This window comes from Aphelocoma coerulescens, chromosome 1 (genome assembly GCF_041296385.1).
Source record: "Aphelocoma coerulescens isolate FSJ_1873_10779 chromosome 1, UR_Acoe_1.0, whole genome shotgun sequence".
In the NCBI taxonomy this organism is placed as follows: domain Eukaryota; kingdom Metazoa; phylum Chordata; class Aves; order Passeriformes; family Corvidae; genus Aphelocoma; species Aphelocoma coerulescens.
Genome location: NC_091013.1, coordinates 16,906,759 through 16,929,577, shown reverse-complemented (window position 1 = coordinate 16,929,577; position 22,819 = coordinate 16,906,759). Strand labels below are relative to the sequence as shown.

Here is a 22,819-nt window from a genome sequence, read left to right as displayed (position 1 = left end):
ATGTGCAGCACTTTGTCCTGTGTGTAAATGCGCTGAAAGCTTCCATGTAAGCTTTGGGTTCCTGCAGTGAATTTTTTGCTAGAATTACAGGAGGTGTTTGTCGTTAATTTTTTAGGTTGCTCAAAGAATCACTAGCAAAAACAGATTTAATATAAAAGTGAAAGCACGACAGAGTTCCTTGGCAGGATTCACTCTGCTACTTACTGTGTGGTTAAAGCATGCAGAGAAAAAAATGCAATAAAATCAGTCAGTTTAAAACTAAAATCAACCAAAATGATCCGTGTGGAGGTTGGGGATGGGAAAAGGGTAAGGACAGGAAAGGGTAAGGATAAAAAGAAATAAGGGGGACCCTCCTATTGAGTCACAAGGCTCAGAATGAATCCCCCCTGCCAAACTTAGCCCCAGGCTTGACTGATGGTTTAGGCACAAAGGTTTTAGAAGCACTTAAGCTTAACAGCACTTAATCGGTGCCTCAAGTTAACGAATTTAACAAAAGTCTGTAGAATTCACTATCAGTACAACAGTAAGTCACTTACAGGCCTTACTTAAAAATGTAAAGCACTTAAGAATCTCAGGGAGCAGCATTCACAGTACATTTGCTATAGTATAATCACACTCAGACAGACTCAGACTTGAAGAGTAGTACCAGGTACATATCTGTGAAAAATTCCTCTCAGATCCAGGGAAGTACTCACGTTGGATGCCTTTCAGTCTTCTCAAGGGGCACAGAGTTGAGCCTTGAGGAGTGGTATCAGCCCAGGCTTCATCACCAGCGTTTGGCAGTGGTCCTCCAAGAATAGCAAACTGGGGAGTTTGCTGGGTCTGAGAGATGCCCCCCCCGAGAGGGAAATGCTGGCCACAGCCTGCTGCAGTCCAGGAGAGCTCAAAGGATCTCACTTAAGAGCACTGTTTATAGGGTCGCAACAGAGGGCTTTAGTCATAATAATTTTTCATCCTGGCGGCAGTTTGGGTTGGTAATTTTCTCTGAAAGTTCAGTAACAAAAATATTGTTCCACTCGGGTTGTTATTCATTTAAGAAAAATAAATTTTCAAGGATGTTTTTTAAAAGCCATGGGCTTGTTAGACATCACGAGTTCCTGGGAGCAGACAATGTTTTTGATAAGCTCCAGATGAGTTTTATTTCAGGGTGCTGTTTGTCAAGGCCAAGGCCTTGAGATCATGGTGTGGCCTGGGGTGGGGGTGTGAGAGATGCACCAACACTGTTTTAATGTCTTAAGCGAAATGAGGGAAGAGATGTTTTTTTTTTTTTCCTTTGTGGTTGTGTTTGAGGTAAATTTAAAAGCTTTTCTTAAAATCAGGCATGTCATCTGTGTCAGGAGGCCACTGAAAGAGCAAAAAACCCCAGTGTGGTTAAGTGTAACAGTAAAAAGTAAGGACCATAAGCACAGGTCATGTGAGAATGTTTCTGAACCAATATTGAAGACGAGGTCTTGAATTATAAGGCCAGGAATCTTAATGGTGCAGTTCTAGTAGCAAAGAGTCTGTCTTGACTTTTATGACAATAAAATACAAATTTAAGACTATTTCTTAATAGTCCTTCTGCTTTGTTGGGACTTCTAACCTTGCAGTGCTTTGAAAGTAGTGATGAGCAATATTGCAGGTGCCTCAGTCCCGTGTTTTGAAAGTAGACAAATGAGTGCACAGAACATAGCTTTTAATATAATGACAGAACATGGTGAAATGTTTGTTTGAAATGACTTTCAGATCTCGCAGCTAAGATCCTTGTCCAGTGGGGAAGCCACCTCAGAGGCTATTCGGTTTTGAGAAAGGTATAATTAGACTGCATGATCATTCAGGTCAGCAAGCACAGTATAGAGAAATATTGCATGGAGAAATAACCTTAATAAGCTAGTCTTGTGGTCACAAGCATCTGAATAATTGTGTCTAGACCAGTGGATGGAGGTGCACCTGCACCTTCAAACCCAAATTTTATGTCATCCTAAAATGGTGGTTTTCACACAGAAATTGTAAATAAAATTATTACCAAAAATTATGACTTTATTTATCATAGCTGTTTGTTGAAAAATCAATCTTGACTGTTGGCACTGAGGAAAAGTATATTACATACATGTTTTCAAAATAAACTTTTCTGTGTTAGCTGGAAAAAGTAAATTGCTGGTATGCAGGAAGCCTAGTATTTGTTATGAACCATAAATATTTGTGATAAAAGCTTAAGTTTTTTGCCACAATATTTTTTTTTACTGCAATAGGTCAGGATAAGGGGTATAAGGCTTTAATGACCAGCTGAATGTGCAGTAAGTTTGAAAATGTAGTCAGCTGAACAGTCCTCAACAGATGTTGAGGAATTGGTTATATGTTCACTTATATAGTTAGGTTGTTTTTTACAGTTGTGAAAATCTGGTTTATGTACATATGTTTGTTCCAAAGCTTCCAGGATATTTCTTGACAGTATTAGCAATTCCAAAGGCTAGGAGTGGAAGAGTCTTTTCACAGCACAGTCCAACTGCTGCTGTGGGGTATGTAGGAGTTGTTTTCATAGATTAATGCTAGTGCTTATGTTTTTTAGGATAATTAGCTAACATACAGGAGAAAATGTATTCTGGTGCAGCTACTAATTATGGTTTCTTTTATTAAAAGGTACAGAGAACTGTTTTCAGGTGGTTTAGGGAAAGATTAAATATGTGTATGCACAGGAGTATGGAATACAGGTAAACATGGTACTGATAATAAGCATGGTATATTTTAGGTAGCATTGTGCGCTATAGACCTGTATAGGTAGTAGAACAAAAAAAATAAGTGGGTTGGTGATACGTTTTGGTGTGGTGGTAGGACAAGTTCTGTAGGACAAGTGTCTGTTTTATCCTTATGTACAGCACATATTCCTGAAGCAATACTGCTTGAAGGAGAGCTGGCTTAGCCTCTTGTGATCATAGCTATTTTCACAAATAGGCATATCTGTCTTGTATGGTGATCTTTTAGGTATGAAGTAAGGTAGAGTTTTCTTGATGTTCATCTTTTTTGATCAAGGTATAAGTTGAAGGTACAGAGCAGTAGTGAAAACTTCGGGGTGAGCAGGAGCAATGTTGCCAGTAATTTTGCTACAGTCATCCTCAAGTGGTTTGTCCTGTAACTCTTAAATAGCTTGAAGATGATGTGCTTATTCAGAAATACCAGCATCTTGTAATAGCTGGTTTCAAAGTTAGGTAGGTAGCAAATATCTTAGAATTTTGATAAATTTGTGGTCTTACGAAGTTGCACATTACCTGTGCAACGCACTCTTTTTGCTGCTCTGTAAGTCTTTCTAGGCATATAATAGTCTGACTCTGGGTTGTCAGCTCATGCACCTGTGGTTGAAGATGGCTGGAAGCTGAGAGAGCGTGGTAGCAACTAGAAAAGGTAGCAGCGATTTCAGCAGAAGGTCTTTGCTGGGGTAGTTTTGTTTTGGTTTTATTCAGTCAGTACTGAGTCAGCACTATTATACAATGTGCTGTGGGAAGTGCTCTGTTCTGGCTGGAATGTTAAACTGAGAAGTTCACTAGTCTGATGAGCACACATTTGAAAAGATAAGAGGTAAGAGTTAGGGTTGTTCTCACCATTGCCTCAGTAACGAGGGAGCAACTTCAGTGTTTAATATGGGTTAGTACTTAACGTTCTCAATTGTGTTGCTTATTATTGCTGTACTCCCAGCTTGAAGCTTGATACAGACCAAATCTGAAACTACCTGTAGTTAAAGTGTTTTAAGAATAGCGTTGAGTATAAGAAGGCTCTTTAGACTTCTGGCTAATGTTTTTTAATATCTAAAGTTACAGCTAATGTAGAAAATTCTTTGTTAGTCATAATCAGGAAATCATCTAGATATTTGTGTCTGTGGCCCCTGTCAGGCAATAGCAGACTTCTGGGTTTTGAAGTTAAAACACTTTCTAATTTAGGTTAAATAAGTTAGAATTTTGATATGTCAGATTTGCTAGAACTTACAGGCTACAACTTGTCAGATAAAGTTTTAACTAAGAAGGGTTTTTTATTATGGTTATTTGGGGTTTTTTTGTGTATGCTGTCAGATTGTTCTAGCTGCTGGTAGAACCACTTTTTTGAGCACAGTATTTTAGCTTGTGGTCAACAATTTGTAATTGTATTTAAGATAAGAAAACTGGATATTTTTACAAAACCTGTCTACTGCTACACTGAGCTTTGGTTTTGCAGGGAGCATACTTGCTTGTCAGTAAGCTTGGATTTGTTCCATGTTCACTGGAAAACCAAAAGAAGGTTGACATGTTCTGTATATTTTCACCATCTTTTTAATTTTCAAATGTGTTGGAGATACACAGGACACTTGTACACAAACCTTTTTCTTCAGTTCAGTATTCTGATAGGTTGTTTCTGCCTTTGCTGTTAGACTTCGGAGAATGAGTCTGAAATTCTAAAAGTCCTTGTGGCTTTTTTGACAAAGAAAAGAGAATACTCAGAGTTTAGAAATTATTATTGTCAGTAAAAAATTGAACTGACACCTAATTTGACTTCAACAAAAAGCTCTGCTGAATTAATGAGGTGGTGGTGTTCACTTTGTGAAACTTCCAGATGCTTTAGAATATGCATGTGAATTACCAGCTCTGAATTGACGTTTAGGTTACTATGATAGTTTGCTAAAAAAGAGATGGGCGTTTCATGACTTACTGGTCACATGTATGCCCCTGCTAATAGTTGTTCTTTTTTTCACTGGAAACAACAGAATTTTCTCAAATAAAAACCAGTGAACATTTTTCAGTTGACTAGGTTTGAAGCAGTGCTGCTCACAAACGTGGTCTGGTTGACGTTCCAGTCCTTCAGTAGCCAGTGTTAACTGCGTACCTGTGCTGAGGATAAGGTATTGTGTGTTTAGTTCCTTGTGCTCTGACTGTGATTAGATTGACTTTTATTTTTTAGAGGCTCTCGTGCTTTGGCTCCTTTCCAATCATCCTGCTTTACACTTCTGTTGGCAGGATTGCCTATTGCTGTGCAGTGAACTGGGTTGAGGAGCTGATCTGGCTGTAAGCTGTGTTAGAACAAGTTGCACGAATGTTATTGCTAGCACAGGGAAGGCGGGTATGAAAAAGGAGAATGAAATGATAGTAAGAGCTGCTTGGGCACTGCTGCTGTTCAGTGTGTGACTGCAGCCACTCAGACCTCCTCAGCTCTTGTTGGAGCTGCTGGCAGTTTTGTGCTCTGCTTTCAAAAAGAAACTCCAAAGTCTCTTTATGGATATCAGAAAGTCTGGAAATGCTGTGCCAAACCCAAAACTTTGAGTTTAAAGCAGACTTTCCTTTTGTTTTCCCAGACTTCTTGGGTACAAGTATCTGAATCAGAAGTTTGTGTTCTGTGCAAAGGAAAATCTGCTTGTTTCAGCTGTTCTGTTGGTACTGCAGGTACTCTTGGTATCCTGTTGTGGTAGAATACGCTGATCTTTCTTGTCTTGTCAACTTAATGTGACACAGTGTCTTCAGCTTCTGTATGAATCACGGGTTTTAGACAACATCTGTGCCATGGTTTCAGCCATTGGTACATACAGAGAGGTGAAGTGAGCTATGTTGTTTTCACATTTCTTGTTCTTTTGTGTTTATTTGGCTTACCCTAGGAGGGTAAGCCTTTCCTGGAAGACCCACAGTTCAAGACAAGCCAAGGGGAAAGAAATACGCATTTTACAGATGACTTTTTTAGAGGTGTAAAATGTTGTAATTGGTTATTAGTTCCAGCAGTTCAATTACTGCTTGACCTTTGTAGGCATTTATCAGTATGCTGTCTGATATGGTTGGAGAATAAAACTGCAGTGCATTTATATTTGTCCATAAAACACATGCATCATTTCCACACTTGTAAAGAGCTGTGGAATGTGAGTCTTCCTTGGTAAATCAAAAGTTGTTTCTAGTGTCTATACAGATTATTTGCAGTTAAAAAGATTCTTGTCTTTTGAGAAAGACACTGTGTGAATTCCATCTACTCAAGAATGAATCTACCTTGAGATAAGTTTTAAAGAAAGGGACTTACTTTAAGAATAGAGAAATAGAGAACAACAAAGCTGTTATGCATGAATATTGCAAAAAAAAAAAAATTGTTTAATGATTTTTAAACTTTTTCAAGCATGCTGAACAAATTTGAAGTTGAAATACATCTCACTGGCTGCATTCCTTTGATGTTGGCTAATTCCTTTTGAAGAGGAAAACAGTCCTATGCAGAATATAAAATCCAGTGCAAACTCCTGGCTTTAAGAATTAGCACATTTTTTAATACAAAAATATAAGGTAATCTGAAATTAATTTGTGCTTAAACAGCATAACTGTGTATAAACAAGGTCTGTTCTTACAGTTCTTTGTAATTTTAAGAACATTTACCTTCAGTTCACTAAAAATAAATCAACAAGAATGATCCCTTTACTTTGGCAAGGAGTTCAGTTCTGCTTATCATGCTTTTAACTATCTGTGCACGTTGTATAGTGGGATTGCAAATGCACTGCAAGAAAACACCCAGCCACCTTCAAGTATTGTCCTGAGTCCCAGCCTCTGCAGTGTAACCAAATAAACAAAACAAAAACATGCCCAACCAAACACTCTTGCAATTCTCATCAGCCTGAAATGTTTCTAGAAATTGAGAATGTTGTTCAGGTGATGGAGAGAGAAGTCTGGAGATGCTTAATAAACTATAATGTTACATAGAGAATTCTGCTCTAAAATATGACCATATCACAGCAGTGTTATAAAACAACTGGTGATATTTAACTTTTTGGTTAAGTGATTAAGCATTTAGCATTTTAGGAAATCTTTAGAGAAAAATCTGTTTAATTGAGCAGAAAGAATGTATTGTTAAAAATCATAGCTAGTAGGAGTCCAAGCCTGAAGCCAGTTAATACTCTCTTTTTTTGATAATTTCATTGATGTGAATTTTTTAAAAGCAGATGTCCTTCTGGTCCTGTTTATCATTCTTGTTATAACAACCAGCTTTCTCCAGTCAAGTTTATACAGTTAATTTCTCCAGTTAATACAGTTGTATTAGGCATTGTGATTGAAGTAGCTCAAGCTTCTGCCCTATGCCCTTGAAACAATGTATTTATGTAGATTTCCCTAAACTTATCAGGGTTTCTTTTTTGCATTTTACCCTTGTTTGTCCATGCAAATGAAGGGTGGAAGTTGTCATTTTAAACACATTTGCTTGACTGTTTACATCCACTTCCTGCTTTCCCTTCTGAAGGTGGTTGGTGGTGCCATGGAAGAAGAAGCTGGATCTCAGGAGATGGGGATTAATAACCAGGATCGGCTGGTGAAGAGCAAGTGCACTGAGTTGTCTGATACAGCATTGCAGTATCCACAGTCCAACTGTTACAGCCTGGAAAACACAGGCCCATTGGAAGAAGCAGAGTACATCACAAAGAATAGAAAGCACCCAGGGTCCATGTGCTGCTCCCAAGAGTCCCGTGAGGAGACTCCTGGGAGAGAAGAAGCCCGTACTGATCCGCCTGATGGCCAACAAGATCCTGAGAGTGAAAAGCACAAAGAGAAGACTTTGGGTGTGTTCTCTTTGGCATTTTGATTTTTAAATGGCTTTAATATTTTTGTAAAATAGCTATGGATTTGCTCTTTGTCTCAAATTTACTCTGTAGCCAAAAACTTGTCACCCGTAACAGGCTATTTTGAGAAACTGTGTGTGCACTTCTACTTGGGAAAGACAGTTCTTAATGCATATGTAAGACTCCTTCAGCTGGCAGTGCTATTTTTACAGGAATGTTAATAATAATAACGTGGTAATTGCTAATCAACTTTTTTAACTTTCTGATTGAAATCTGGGGTTGCAGTGTTCAATGCTGCCAAAGCATGGCTGATAATTAAATTCTAAATGCTTATTAAGAACATATCTGCCGATATCCTTTATTAGTGAAACTTAACCTTCTAGATGTCATTTTTTTCAGATTTCTCTTTTTATCTGTGCAATTATGAAACAAAAATATTTTTGTGTTTTTATCTTAAAATAATTTTTTCTATACTAGTTGCTGAATGGCACGTAGGGCAAGACAAATTTATTCTTGCTGTGATGACTTCCCATTTGTCATCAGTTAGGATTATGCAGCTGTCAAACTAGGGAACAACTTAAATCACACTAATTTCTCATGGATCTGTATTTTACTTCTAAAGACAGGCTGCTTTTCTGGTATGTGGTTTTTCTTCCTCAGTATCATTGTCTTTCATCCATTTCATAGGAAAAGAAGTGTTATTATTAATGCAAGCCTTGAACACACTTTCTACTCCAGAAGAAAAGCTGGCAGCTTTGTGCAAGAAGTATGCTGATCTGGTAAGTAATTTGTAAAGATAGCAGAAGTTATTAATGTGTTAATATTAACTATGGAATGCAAGAACAACTAATGCAGGACAGTTAATGATTTTGAGTATTTTACAGTGTTGATAAAAAAGACCCTCAGGCTGACTGAGTATTGCTTCAGCCAAACTTTCATGTAGTCATTTCACTTCTGCATGACTGCCCAAATCCAAAGAAGAAATAGGTTTTGATAACTTGGTGTTGAAACATAATACTAGGATTAACAGAAAAGTTGTGTTCTTTTGGGAGTAATTATTTTCCTAGTTTTTGATAATGCTTTTATGCTAGTGTTTTATCATTGTAGGATAAAGAGAAAGAACATACTATCATACAGAGATTTGGGGAGCGGAATGTTCAGTTATATTTAACTCTTTAGTGATTTTTGGGGAATGTGGGATGTTGGAAAGATCTAGGTTTAATTTTGTTTTGTGCTTTCTGATCATGTAAAGGAACGGAAAGAACGGGTTGCATTTCTTCAGTAACAAACCAAAAAGAAGCAGTTTGTAAAGTTCCCACCTCAAGTATGCTAAATGATAATTTATTCTCTAAATTGATCACAAAATTGGGGAGTTAGAGGAGAGGGTTCATAAGCTTACTTTCCAGAATGGTCTTGGAGATAGCAACGCCTGACTCATTTGTCTTTAGACAGGGACAGACAGGAATGGAAAGACTGGAAGTCCTGTGTGTATATGTTTTCCCACCATATTTGTAGCTATGAAATGAATGTGAACTAAAGAGATTACAAAAGCATAAGTTTTCTCTCTGTAGCTGTCAAGTGTATCATATGCAAATATTTCTGAAAATGACGTAATGGCTGCGCAACATGGCATAACTCTTCTGAAATAATTTTTTTTCCTTTGAGATTTACACTATCTCCAAAACTTTGAGGATGATCTAGGAGGTAGTCTTTTTACTCACAGAGGTAATATTGATTACTTAAGAACAGACTTAGATTAGTTCTGTTGAGGAGATCGAGTCCTCCGTGGAGGTGTTACATTTTTGCTTTGTTTTCCTTGCTCTCTCTCACAAGCTCTTGGTTCACGTGAGGGCATTTCCTTTAAAATTAGTAGCTTCTCTAAGAAGTCACTTTCATTTAAATGAGAAACAATAATAGTTCTGTGTTGTAACTCAAGGATGGGGAACCCACCTAAAAAATGAGCTTTGATATTGTGAGAGGAAAAAAATGCCATAAGTTAGTTGTTTCTTATGAGCAATTGCTCATGCCTGCGATGCCTTTTCTATATAAGCAAACAGCCCCCATGTCACCTCACAGTGGTGATGAGGGCCTGCATGAGGAGCTAGGCCACCATGAATCTCTTGATTCTGCAGAAAGAAAAGAGTCGGCCCTATTTTCACTTCAAGTTTTATTATTGAAGGAAAGATCTCAAAACAATTAGGGAACAGCTAGGCCAAATAAATTGTCATTTCCTTCAAGAAGCTTGGCAGGCAGAAGAGATGTGTTCTCGTTAAGTTTTTTGCCCTCGCAGGAGAGGATCAATAGACCACAGGCAGAACATTCGCAGTCACCATCCTGGAAAACCACTTGCTTTCCCCATGATGCTCAGAATGGCTGAGGAGCTGGGTGAGAGCTTGTCTGGCTGTAAGAATAGCTCTGTTTCAGTTAAATGAGTTTGAGAGATGCTCCTGTTCCACTTAGAATGTTTAGGTTGGATCTGATTGTGTTCCTTTTAAGATGCATTCTTTTCTTCATGCTAGTGGTGGAGAACCACTGGCATACGTGTCGGCTTTAATGCCAGCAGAGGTTTGAACTGTTTATGACAGTGCACCTACAATGCTTTTTTTCTTTTTTTAAAGATTCATCATCTTTAAAGCTCACTGTCAGGTTTTTCAGTGGTGTCTCATGAAAAGGACTGTACAATGAAGGTAGGAATGCCTCTCTCCTGGCAAAAGATCTTCCACAATTTTTTTTTCCGTAATTTGGAATCTATCAGGAGATCGGCCTGTGATGCTGGAAGGTTTGCATCCTTGATGATATTTCTCACACTGGCACACTTTTACAGGCCTGACATTTCATAGGTGTGTAGACAGCACAACCACTTGAAGTGGTGTTTTCTGGCCATGCAAGAAAAGGGCTTTTTATGTTTGGATGTGAAAATACTCCCTTAATATTCCTTTTCCCTAAACTAGATTAAAGACACATTTAATTTACTGTTGTTGTGGAGTCCTTAACTTTATTCTTTCTTCTGTGCTTCAGCATTATTTTGAGCTCTTTCAGAAAACCAGCACTGTATTATTTTTCTGTCACGGTTATGTTCCTCATTGCCAGCCCTCTTTTCCTGTGGTGTCCCATGGCTGAGGCACTATCTAATAAGAAGCAGTGTAACACTTAACATTGTTGCCTTCTTTGCAAAGAAACAGACTCTAAATAATACGGTTTCTCAGGGAGCCCAAAAATCATGTATAATGGAACATACTCTGTGAGATACTAATGCAAGAAACTTCTGTTCACTGGATATTCTCAGAATAGATTTTTAAGTATGTATACAGTTAACTGTGTCATCTGCCATGTAGACAGCCTAAAGGAAATAGAACAAAAAAATTGCGTCAAATGCAGATCTCTTTAAGTCATCCAAGTCTGGACTATGTAGTTTTGATAGTAACTGACCTGATTTGTCAGGGCTGCTTGTTTTGTCTGTTCTTTTCTGAAATACCTTAGCATTTTATGAACTTGTATCAATTACTGCTTCCCTTGGTAGGAGCTCCTGCTGACAAGGAGCTCTGTGGTTTTTCTTCTTGATAGCAAAAACAAGACCTGTTGGATAAACAGTTGCATGTGCTTTCAAGATAAGAGTGGGAAAAGTTGTGACTTGTTGAAAAGCCAGTCTCAGCTGGCTTTTAATTGTATCTGCCACATTTTCCTTTCAGAGGGCTACTCTTACCCCGGAGATGAAAGCAGGCTGATAGCTTGTGGTCAACGACAGGTCCATGCTGCCTGTTCCTCAAAGGCAAATGTTAAGTTGGAATTTGTGTATTTTCATCCTCTGTCCTTACACATTTAGAATTGTCTGTAGGATGATGGTAGTTTCTCTTTAAGATCAACTTGGGGTCTTAATAAAATTTTACTTCCTTGTTTTCATCCAAAATGCTCAAAAGTTTCTTCAGTGTGCTCATCTAGATGCATAAAGATGGTTTCACCTATGTTTATTTAACAAATTTACTCTCTAACTGTAGTTGGAGGAGAGCCGGAATGTTCAAAAGCAAATGAAGATACTGCAGAAGAAGCAAGCACAAGTTGTGAAGGAGAAAGTCCACTTACAGAGTGAGCATAGCAAGGCCATTTTGGCACGTAGCAAACTGGAATCTCTCTGTCGGGAGCTTCAGCGTCATAACAAAACTTTGAAGGTTAGTTTATTTACATAAATTACAGTGCTGCTGGTGACTGAAGTCTTACCCATCACTGCTTAAAATCGAGACTGCTGCTTTTTTCCTTGTCACTTTGCCCCATTACCTGTATATGTAGGAGATGAGTGGCATGCAATGTAAGCATAGCTGATTTTAAGGTAAAGAATACAGGGATAGTTAACTTGCTGATCTTCTCCCTTTCACCCTGAAACGAGTTCATATTACTTGCAATATTTGATCTTGTCATATTTGTTTCTGGGAGCAGTGCTGATGACTGCTGGAAAACATAGCGCAAGTGAAATAATACCAGCATGAAATAGCAGGGTAACCAAAAAACTTAATTCTGTCAGAATATAATCAATGGGAGTGAAATGGAAGAGAGCCAAGAATCTGTGATTGCTGTACAAAATTGCATTATAGTAGCAATGCTGGTTTTTGCATCTGGATAATGCTGACACTTGCAAAGGTATTTATGTAGCACCTTAATACCAGCCTTTGAGTAATGTTGGTAGTGGTAAAGACAAAAGTTTTTAAAAGTTTTGCAATTTCTAGATTCTTTGTTCCACACACTTCACATGGGTAGCGTTGGCCTATTATGGTCGTGGTTTATATTAGTTCTAGCACTCTAGAAATGGAAACTGTACAGAAATGAATTACTGCCATTGTTTCTGACTTAAAAAGTGCATGGTTTGACCTGAACACTTCTAATATTTTATATTTAAATATGTAATGAATATTTATTCATAAAAGGAAGAAAACATGCAACAAGCACGTGAAGAAGAAGAAAGACGGAAAGAAGCAACTGCACACTTCCAGATCACACTGAATGAAATTCAGACCCAACTGGAACAGCATGATATTCATAATGCCAAGCTCCGTCAGGAAAATATTGAACTGGGGGAAAAACTGAAGAAACTCATTGAACAGTATGCATTGCGAGAAGAGGTGCTTACAGTACTCTTGTAATGGGATTTTTATTAGTTCCTCGACTGTAAGGATCAGATAATTATTGAAAGGGGAGCAAAACCCCCTCATGTTTCACAGCCATTTTGTATTTGTAATTTTTTAAATTATTCTTTTTACTTCACTACTGAGGAAAATTTAGTATCTGTTTGGCTCACTGTCTGCCTTTCCTGACTGATTTTGAATATCTAAGTTCAGGAAGCATTGGAGAAGGTCTTTCACAAAAAAAGTAATCAAATAGAACTAAGTTGTCCAGAGATTGTGGAACCTCAGCCATTAGAGGTATTAGAATGCAGCTGGGCAAAGTGTGAGTATACCTGATCAAGCTTTGAAGTTGACCCTAGTTTGAGTGGATTAAATGGCCTCCAATGGTTACTTCCAACATAAATATGTATTAACTCTGAAGAACTTCAACTATTACAATTTCACATTATAATGGGAGGGGATATAAGACTTATTTTGTCTTATTTCTTCTACTTCATTAAGGTTGAGGTCTTTCTGGGAAGCTCCTTTGTGTACATAGCTGCTCTTGTTGGCACAGAATTGAAGTAAGATATCATGCTGTAAGAATATATTTGGCCTGGTATCATAGAAGTGTCTCTACTCTAGGGCTAACTGAGCTGTCTCTAATTGGCACCAGGATGTGAGCTAGCTGCTGTAAGATAGCATGATGGCAAACAGCCAGTTCTCCTTGTCCGAGAAAGAACTGAGCTGCATGGAGTTCTACAACTAAGATTAGCTGGCTGCTTCTTAGTTGGCTCAGGAGGTTTGGAGTATAATTTCTCAACTGTTTCTGGGAGGTTGTTTTTTTGTTTTGTTTTTAATCTGAATCAGTTAGTTGGAAAGCTCTCTGTAGGCTAATTCCATACCTTGTGCAATCATGGAATATTTGTATCTACCATGAGACTATATGGGGAAGAGAAAAGATAGGAGGCTGCCTTGTGTTACTTTATGGATGTAAGTAATACTGCAAAATGCAGTGACCTGTGGGATTTCATCAGCTAAATAAACTGTTGTTGCAAACTTTGCTCATTTTGAGCTTTTTTAATTATGAAGACTAGAGCTTTCAGAAGTAACACAGTAAGGATTAGAAGTAGATAAACCAACTTCAGAAGCAAGGATGTAGACTACTTGCTGCAGGATTTTTGCAATGTCTGATGTGAAGTGACTGACAGTATTGTACCAATTTAGTGAAACAGGCACCTTGCTTCCATGAAAGACAAAAAAGGGTAATTACAGCATATGGAGATAAAGGGGGGGAAAAGCATGTAAATCAGTCTTTTACCACTTTCTCTTTTGCATGAAACTTTTAAACAATGTGCATCTCTCCAAACGCTACACTTGCCTTCATTGACCAGCAGATTATCTATGTTTGACTACTATGATTTTCTTTTTTCCTTTAGCATATCGATCAAGTGTTCAAACATAAGGAACTGCAGCAGCAACTTGTGGATGCCAAACTTCAGCAAACTACCCAACTTATTAAAGAAGCAGAGGAAAAACATCAGCGAGAGCGGGAGTTTGTAAGTGAACTCTATATATGTTAAGAGAAATAAAACCCACCAAACCAGACTTTGCCTGATTTAAAGCAAATACAGCAAATTGAGAGGATTGTCCTTTAAAAGTTTGGATAGATTTCAATAAGGAGACTGAGATTTAAGTTTTGTATATGATGCCTTTAATATTGATGTCTATGCTAACAGGCAAGTAATGTTACTTGTTTGCATTTTCTCAGGAAATATGCTGAATATCAATTAAATTTCTCTTAGACTGGGGAACATGCTGTGAAACACCAAAAGTACTTTCTGTGATCAAGAGTTGTAACCTCTGTTTTTATGCTATAAGAAATAACAAATACAGAATAAAGCACCTGTTTTTTCTACTCTGTTTGCCCCCCAAATTGTGTGTGATGTTTTATTTCCATGTTGATAATCAGCAATGTACTTGCAGTCTTCTCAGAAGTTTTCTTCCTATGAATCTGTAACTTCTAGACAAAAAACCTTGGTTTTTTTGGATGATCTTAAAATGACCATGCAGTGTTGGATTCTTTTATTTTTTTTGAATGTAATTTCTGAGTCATAAGCAGATGAAAATCTCTTCAAATATGAACCTACAAAATTGTCAAGTTGAAGTAAAATTCTTTGCAGATTAGTTCAAAACATAGTATTTTGACTGGAGAAATGAAAGTGGAAAATAAATTCGAGCGGTTACAAGCCAATTATAAATTATATACAGTTTGTATTCATAATTTAGCAGCCCAAACTTTCTAGAGAAATGGAAACACTGACTTGTGTTACCAGTTAGAAAAATGTCTCAATAAAAATCTCTGCATGCCATCACATGCTTTAAACTGTGTATATGAAAATATAGTGTAGTAATAAAAAAAGCCTGTGTGAGAAAACATGGTTGAATAGCCCTTAGGTGATGTTAATGTTTGTTCATTTTTAATCATAGATTAAGTTAAGCCATTTTTGGGAGTACTTTTGTTCATTATGTGGCTTTTTGCATTATTTTTTAGCTGCTAAAAGAAGCTACAGAGTCCAGACACAAATGTGAACAGATGAAGCAACAGGAAGCTCAGCTGAAGCAGCAGGTATCTCTTTTTAATGGAGAGATCTTCAGTAACAGTTCTAAAAAGAAAATACCAAGAGATTTGTGACTGTAGTGAAAATAATGCATCTGAAAAAACTTAATATTCATCAGATTCTTGTGAAGAGTACTTTGAATTTTTTAAAGTAAGTCTTAAATTTAATTTCCAGTAGGTAACTTTTCAGTAGCAAAGCATGAAATATAAGTTGTAAAGAATCGATGTTTTGCACTTGCTGTTTAATATATCTGGAGAGTACTGTTCCTGGAAGGTGCTAAACATTGAATTTCTGGAGTTAGTGCTCTTTTAAATTAATAGTGTTAATACTACAAAGACTAGAATGTAGGAAAGCTTAAGAAGTAAAGCTTAGGAAAGCATGGCTTCTCTGAAAATATTGTTCTCTTGTGACTGTAAAGAGTTGTGTGGGGATTTTTACTCAGGCAGGTTTTAGAATCTGTTTCCATCTCCACCTGTTGTGGAGGATTGGGAGCAAGCAATGTCACATTTATCCCTGTAGTTATTTGGACTTAGTAACCTGACTATCTCTGTCCACAGACCCTGCTGTCTTCAAATTATTTTCTTGTTGTAATGTAAATGCTACAGCAAAATCCCCTCTGAGAGAGGAGAGATGGTCTCCAGTTTTTGTGCTTTGGTTCTGGATCACCTGCAGTCATTGACCACACGTGAGCTCAGCACGAGGCACAGGGAAATGGTAGCTCCAGCCAACACCAGAGCAGTGGGAAGCAGTAGCCATTCTGTTCACTGTGTGTGTTCACTGTGTGTCACTGCTTCATTTGAGGTTTTGTATGAAGTCTCTGTCCTGGTTTCAGCTGGAATAGAGTAAATTTCTCTTCTGTAGCTTTGTTTTGGATTCATCATAAGAATAGCATTGACAGCACACAGATGTTTTGGCTGTTGCTAAATTGTGATTACCTTAAGTCAAGGGCTCTTTTATGTCTTATGCTCTGCTACTGAGGAGGGACACAAGAAAACCCAAAAAACTGGGAGCATAGCTGGGACAGGTGACCCTGTCCAAAAGGCCAAAGGGATATTCCAGACCAGAAAACATCACGCCCAGTATATAAACTGGGGGAGTTACCCAGAAAGGGAGCTGGTGTGGGCTTGGGAATGGGGTCTGGCATTACTGGGCAGTAGGTGGTGAGCAAATGTGTTGTGCATTACTTGTTTTTTCTTTTTTGTAATCATTATCATCATCATCTATTATTATTGTGTTATACTTTGTTTCAATTATTAAACTGTTCTTACCTCAACCTACAGTTTTGATTCTCCTCCCCGTCCCACTGGGGTGGGGAGTGGGGATGAGTGAGCAGCTGTGTGGTGCTTAGTTGCCAACTGGGCTTAAACCATGCCAGTGTCTTTGAAAGCTGTTCCATGCCCTTTTTTCACACTTACTGTACCCAGTTCAAGGCTTTCCAGGAGTTAGGTTTAAAGCATGTGTGTAGTTAGATGGAATCATACACATCTCTATTGGACTTGAACACAGGAATATCCAGATACTTCCAAATGGTTTTTTTGCTTAGTCTTTTATGATTTTTTTTTCCGAGTTGATTACCCTTTATTTAAAATCTCACTGCCTTTTTTGTTGTTTTTAATAGTTACAATGGGTATAGTTAGTGGTTTCTTGGGGCCAACAGATTTTTAATAGAATATAATGAACTAGAAGGTTCAGTGACAATAATGGCAAAGAGCCATGATATACTGCTGACAAGCTAGGCTGATTCCTGTTAAGAAATTCCCTTTCCTAATAGAGCAAAACACAGTATTTCTATGCTCTGAATTGTATTGTCCTGCAACCCCCAGTGTAAGAATTGAGAAAACCTACTACTCTTCACTGGGAGTAAGAAGTTACTGCTAAATGGTAATGTATTCTTAGAACATCAAATCCCACACTGATTAAGAATTATTTTTAAAAACTATGTTATTAAACATATTTTGCAATTCTTTCTTGGTGATTTACCTTACAGTGCAGGTCAAGAAGATTTTCTGTCATTGAATGTTAATGCTCTTCACTTTTCAAAGTCTAATGCTTTTCACTGTTACGTTAATTTCTTTTCAATATTCCCTTTCCATGATTTTTGCTCACTGAGCAGATTACATTGGTTGTGAATGTGTATTTTCATTTCTGAAATCAATCCTGTTTATTTTGTCCCAGCCTTGGTTATTAGCTTTGGCTGGTTAAGGTGGAAAGGTAGGTAATTTCTAAGTTTTAATTTCACTAACCAGGTGCTGAATTTCCTGTATATGTGTATGTCCACAGTTTTGGGTTTTTTTTCCCAGTGGGGAAGTAAAAATGAGGTAGTGATGAACTGTGATGTCTTCCAACGTTTAGTTAAACATAATACTCTCTTTACTTCAGAATACACTGCTGTTCTATAAACACAGACCTCTAGTTCACATATAATTTAAATAGCACATTTTCAAACAAGGTCTGCATGTTCCTCAAATGGAAATTGTACTATAGTTTAAAAAAATAAAGAGGAAGTTCATGTTTTACTATTTCTAATTTCATTTTGCCTTGTACCTACATATTTTTGTATTTGTATACACTGTTCAGATTAATGTTCCTGCGTCTTTTCCAATAGCTTTCTCTTTACATGGATAAGTTTGAAGAATTCCAGACCACCATGGCAAAAAGTAATGAGCTTTTTACAACTTTCAGACAAGAAATGGAGAAGGTATTTATAGTATTACCTAGTTTCATAAAAAGTAATACAGAAATGCATGCTGTTAGTGGGTTGCATTTTAGATTTTATAAGCATTTCCCTTCTGAAAATAGAAGGAGTATTTTTACAATTTCACAATTTCATTTAGATCAGAAGATAGGGTATAAGAATTATGGAAGAGAATTATGTAATTTTTTTTCTGTTTTTTGACATACTTAAATAATACCTAAATTGTAATTTCAGTATTTTACCAAATATTGCTTCTCATTCTCTTCGGCTGTGCTTATGTTTTAAAACTTCTTTTCCTGGAGCTTTTTATTACTTGTACTTGAAAGTTGACAGTCTGTTTCTTTTAAGACTCAGTCTTGTTTTCTTTGAATGCAGAATCTGTATTTTTGGGGTTGATTTTGTTCAGAAGCACATCTCCAAAATAACTTGTTCAAACTGGACTTGGAAAGTAATGCTAAGAAGTCTAATTACTCATGCAATATACTCATGTTGTGTTGCAACACAAGCCACAGAATTAAATCTTTTATTTATCTTTTGTAGATGACAAAGAAGATTAAGAAACTGGAAAAGGAAACCATTGTGTGGCGTACAAAATGGGAAAACAACAACAAGGCTCTTCTGCAAATGGCTGAAGAGGTAATCATGTTTTAAGCAGCAGTATGGTTCAGCTAGAGTTCTGAGTCCTAGAGAACTTCATACATTTTTCAGTTTTAGAGAACTGGAAATAATACACTGTAGCCTCTTCTTGGGTTGTCTGCGTTATATTTCTTATTATGTAAGGTATTGTCAGGCATGGGAAATGGAAGGCTGTTACGTAAATCTAAGCTGATAGCACAAAAAAAATTGAACCTCATCTTTGCTTACTGTGTAATTGGTGGGATAATGCGTATGAAATCATACTAGCTGAAGGAATTGACTGTATTTCAATATGCTGAGCAAAGTTCAACCAGTGCTGCGATGGAAATCTGTTTGAAATACATGAGACTGACGTGAAGGAAGTAACCCCTGGGTGAGGGATAGATTGCTTTCTTGCATTGCTGCTGCTGTTGAGGTCATGAAATGCCATTACTTACATGTAGTCTGGCAGGAGCTGCACAGTGCAGCTGTGCCTGCACTGTCCAAGGCCTGGTTCAGGTATGTGAGGTCTGGCCTTGGCAAACTGTGCTTGATTTGAGTAGGTTCTGCTGTACTGCTGTTTACCTTTCCCTCCCTTGTTATAAGGAGCTAGTTAGGAGAGCCATGAGTATGGTACATTCTGGCTTGGATTCTGCTGATGGATTGTGGATTTCTTACTTCTATGCCCTTCTCCTCCCTATAGTTGCCATTATTTGGGTTGTAGTTGATTGACGGTGTTATGGGATTTCATAGTTAGGGTCCTGGTTGATGCCCAGCCCTTACTTACAGTTAGCATTAAGTGGTTATGTAGTTCTCATTGCTTGTTTTTAAAGGCATCCATTGCCACTCCAGCTCATGGTTTAGTGAAATATTCTGAGGAATTGGCTCTAGTTCAGCTGGAATTTGGCCTACTGGATTATTTGAGACTTAATATTCAAGATTAAATAGTGGTGATTCTTTTCATTAATTTAGGGGGGGAAAATGGTTGTATCACAGAATTTTTACTTCCTTTGTCCTTCAGAAAACAGTAAGAGATAAAGAATACAAAGGCTTTCAAATAAAACTGGAGCGTTTGGAGAAGCTGTGCAGGGCCCTTCAGACAGAAAGGAACGAGCTGAATGAGAAGGTGGAAGTGCTCAAGGAACAGGTTTCTCTTAGAGAAGCAGATGTGGATCTGGCTGTGCAGGTGTTGCAGTCCTGCACACTCAATTCCCATGAGGAGCTGGGAACTCCCATTGACACGGAACCAGGAATCCAACCCGATGTGGAATCACGTGCGGCAAATAGCTCCGAAAAGACTGTCTCAACAAGTCCTGTTCCTGGCACTGAATCTGTAGACTAAAATGAAGTGTAAACACTGTATTGAGAGATATATTTTGTGTAAAACTTTCTCTGTTGGTGGTAACTATTTGGTTTTGTGGTGAAAATTTTCTTACTTTTTCTACCATATCTGTATTTTCTTAGAACTACTGGACTTATGTGGTACAGGAAGCTGCATAGCAGCTTTAAATAGCTTAAACTATAAATTTTCCACAACTGTGTTGCACATCTGCCTCATTTTTTAAAAGAAAATATTTTTCCATAAAAGGATGCATGTGCGTTTCCTCCCCACTACACAAATCACTGTCATGGAAGACTGTGTACAGATCTAATATCGTTTGGGGAAAATGGTGACAGCAAGTCACTCTTTTGTTTTAAAGAACAGCACTCTGGTTTTGTTCATTGATTTGCCATTCACTATACTAAAGATTATCAATTTTTCCAGTAAATTTATCTACATAAGGATGTCTAATGGCCAGTAAAAAAGTCAGCTTTCCTCCTGTATATGTTTTCATATATATGAATGGAAAAGTAAAGGTCCAGAATATAGTAAAAGATACGTTTAAAGGGTTTTATGTACTTCGTGGTATGAAAAAACAGCTTTGAAATACATTGATTTGCAGCTGGTGAAACAGGGTGTACAGCTTTTTGCAGATGTCTCAGGGTTGTGTTGTAAAGGTTAGTTTGGACTATTTGCCCTACCTGTGAACATGTTAAATGTGTTGGAAAATGTACAGTGATGCTACCGAGTGGGATTTGGAGCTGTGGAGCCTATTGCACAGGTGTTGGTCACATTCTTCCCTCTTAGCTGCAGTGTGTCCACCACATGATTATCCTGACTAGAGCAATCCATTCATGTCTGAGCAAACCTCTGGATTACCTGAAGAGCTGGCAAATAAGACACTTCCTGCTGGAGGTGTGGAAGACAGGAGTCTGGCATACAGACTTCCTCTAACAGCCAGCTATGCAATGTATTTAAGTGTTAGTTAAGATTATAGTGGTTATAATTGAACATGAAGATTCAGATACTTTTCCTGAAGTACAACATGGAATTTCCTGCATGTTCAACCTCAAAGCTGCACCAGTTGGCAGAGTGCCTTCCCAGTCAGGTTATCTAGTAAAGATGGTACTTCACATTCTTACGCTAACATACCACAAGCAAAGCCTCCTTGTTAACCTTAAACCATATTGTATTTTCCTAGAAAATTTGATATCCACATTATGACTTCCTTTCTTGAAAGGAACTAGGACCAACGTTTATTTTTTAGCAAGGCAATGTGATCTAACTACAAGCTACCCCGAACTTTAATTCCCACGCATTTACTTTCTAGTTTTGGTTACTGTCATTATAAGAAATATGAACATGTGTAGCCTTTTCTGGTACTTAAAGTTTTTTGCACTTACTTGGGAGGGGATTTCTGAATCAAGCACATCTCAACGAGCTTCCCACCCCCATTGCCCTTGGCAGTTCAGTGGCTAAGTTACTTAAATGTTCAGGCTGCACTGAGCTCCCAGTCCTTTTCCTGTAGTGATGTACGTTGAAATAACTTAGCTGCCTCAGAGAGAATGGTTATGTAAGGCCTAACACATGTGTTAGCTCACACCACTAAGAGGAACTGTGCAAAACTGAAATGGAGTAAATGGGAAGCTGGCCATCTTTCTCCTAAATTTTTGTGGGTTTGGTGTTTGTGGTCCAAGCACAATGCAGGAATGAAAAGAAGGTAGCAGTGAGTAGTCAGGTTAGATTCAGAGCTTTGAAATGTTGATCATGCAAACCCTGTAGCATAAAAATAACTGGAAAGAAATATTTCAGACTTGCTGTTCAAATTACTTGCTTTATAGACTCAAGCTTGAAAAAACAGGTGGTGTGAGAACTGGTTTTCAGCTAACACTAAGTATGATGTAATTTTCCTGAGGAAAAATGCGAGACTTTGTATCTGGTGCATCATACCCTTGGCAAGGTAGGACATGCAGTTTTCTATTTTTACAATTTGTTATTTGGACATTTGTATTCTGAACAATTCTTTCGGTAGTACTTGTTCTACATGGAGGCAAGAGTGAGTTTTTGGACCCTGCTGCAAGAATAAAATAAAGGGCTTTTAGAGACACGACAGATGTATAGAACAGCAATACAAGTATCTTTGTCACTGGCTAAATATGTAAATGAAGCAGAATGCCCCAACTGAAAGGCTTTTAAAACGGGGCTATCTTCTCTCTTTTCTACCATCAACATACCCTTATCATAGCAACTTATCTGGCCAAGGCAAGCGGTACTTTGCTTCCTGGAACCAGTCAACAGAGTTTCATGCATTGCTTAAAAAGTGTTGTTTTAAAAAAAATACAAATTGATGTAAGGGATAAGCTCAGCACTGTCACTGATCTGCCATACTGCAGGCTATTGCACTGCCAGGCTGCAGCCAAACGGGCTCCAGTAGGGTTTTTAAGTAAACTTGTATTACTGCCTTTCTCCCACTACTACAAACCATTTAACTTGGGATGTAAAGTGATGCAGCCTGAGATGAGTGTATCTGATTGTCAAAACTGGGGCCTGATCAACAGTTTCACCATGATTAAGCTTCAAGAAGCTAAATTGTATGTGATTCAAGACCCAAATACGTGTATAAATACACACGTAAGTTAGGGCTGTATCTCTATTGTTTTGTCCTTCCTTTCATTACACCTGGTTATGTTACAGTTCAATTCTCAGGTGTTGCAGAAAATCTACCTCTTTGGACTGTAGATGGAAATAACTGTGAAAAAAGTGATGCAGAAATCTAGTTTGTGCTAAACACACTGCTTTATTTTTACAACCCATGTCTGCTTTCATGAGGAAAAGTGATAAATGAACAGGCAGTCTTTGTTTTGCTTTTCAAAAACATTTTGTAGAGATTTTTCACTAATGTGAATCTGAAATTTTATCTACTCAATTCTGTATAGATTAAGTAAATAAGTATGCTTAATA

At 37.7% G+C, this 22,819-nt stretch overlaps 1 protein-coding gene and 1 long non-coding RNA gene across 2 annotated transcripts in view; one reads left to right on the top strand and one right to left on the bottom strand.

Annotated features, from left to right (window-relative positions):
* Nucleotides 1–871, bottom strand: part of LOC138104146 (uncharacterized) — a 16,439-nt gene extending 15,568 nt beyond the window's left edge. Inside the window, exon 1 of the long non-coding RNA XR_011147951.1 lies at nucleotides 696–871. This is a non-coding gene — a long non-coding RNA (uncharacterized lncRNA). The remainder of the gene's footprint in view (nucleotides 1–695) is intronic.
* The window catches only part of TXLNG (taxilin gamma), a 24,873-nt gene extending 2,054 nt beyond the window's left edge, over nucleotides 1–22,819 (top strand). The window contains 9 exon segments of the mRNA XM_069002936.1: nucleotides 7,198–7,513; nucleotides 8,201–8,292; nucleotides 11,509–11,679; nucleotides 12,430–12,624; nucleotides 14,046–14,165; nucleotides 15,161–15,235; nucleotides 17,833–17,925; nucleotides 18,463–18,558; nucleotides 19,559–22,819. Coding sequence (XP_068859037.1) covers nucleotides 7,198–7,513; nucleotides 8,201–8,292; nucleotides 11,509–11,679; nucleotides 12,430–12,624; nucleotides 14,046–14,165; nucleotides 15,161–15,235; nucleotides 17,833–17,925; nucleotides 18,463–18,558; nucleotides 19,559–19,879 — 1,479 coding nt within the window. The 3' untranslated portion in view covers nucleotides 19,880–22,819.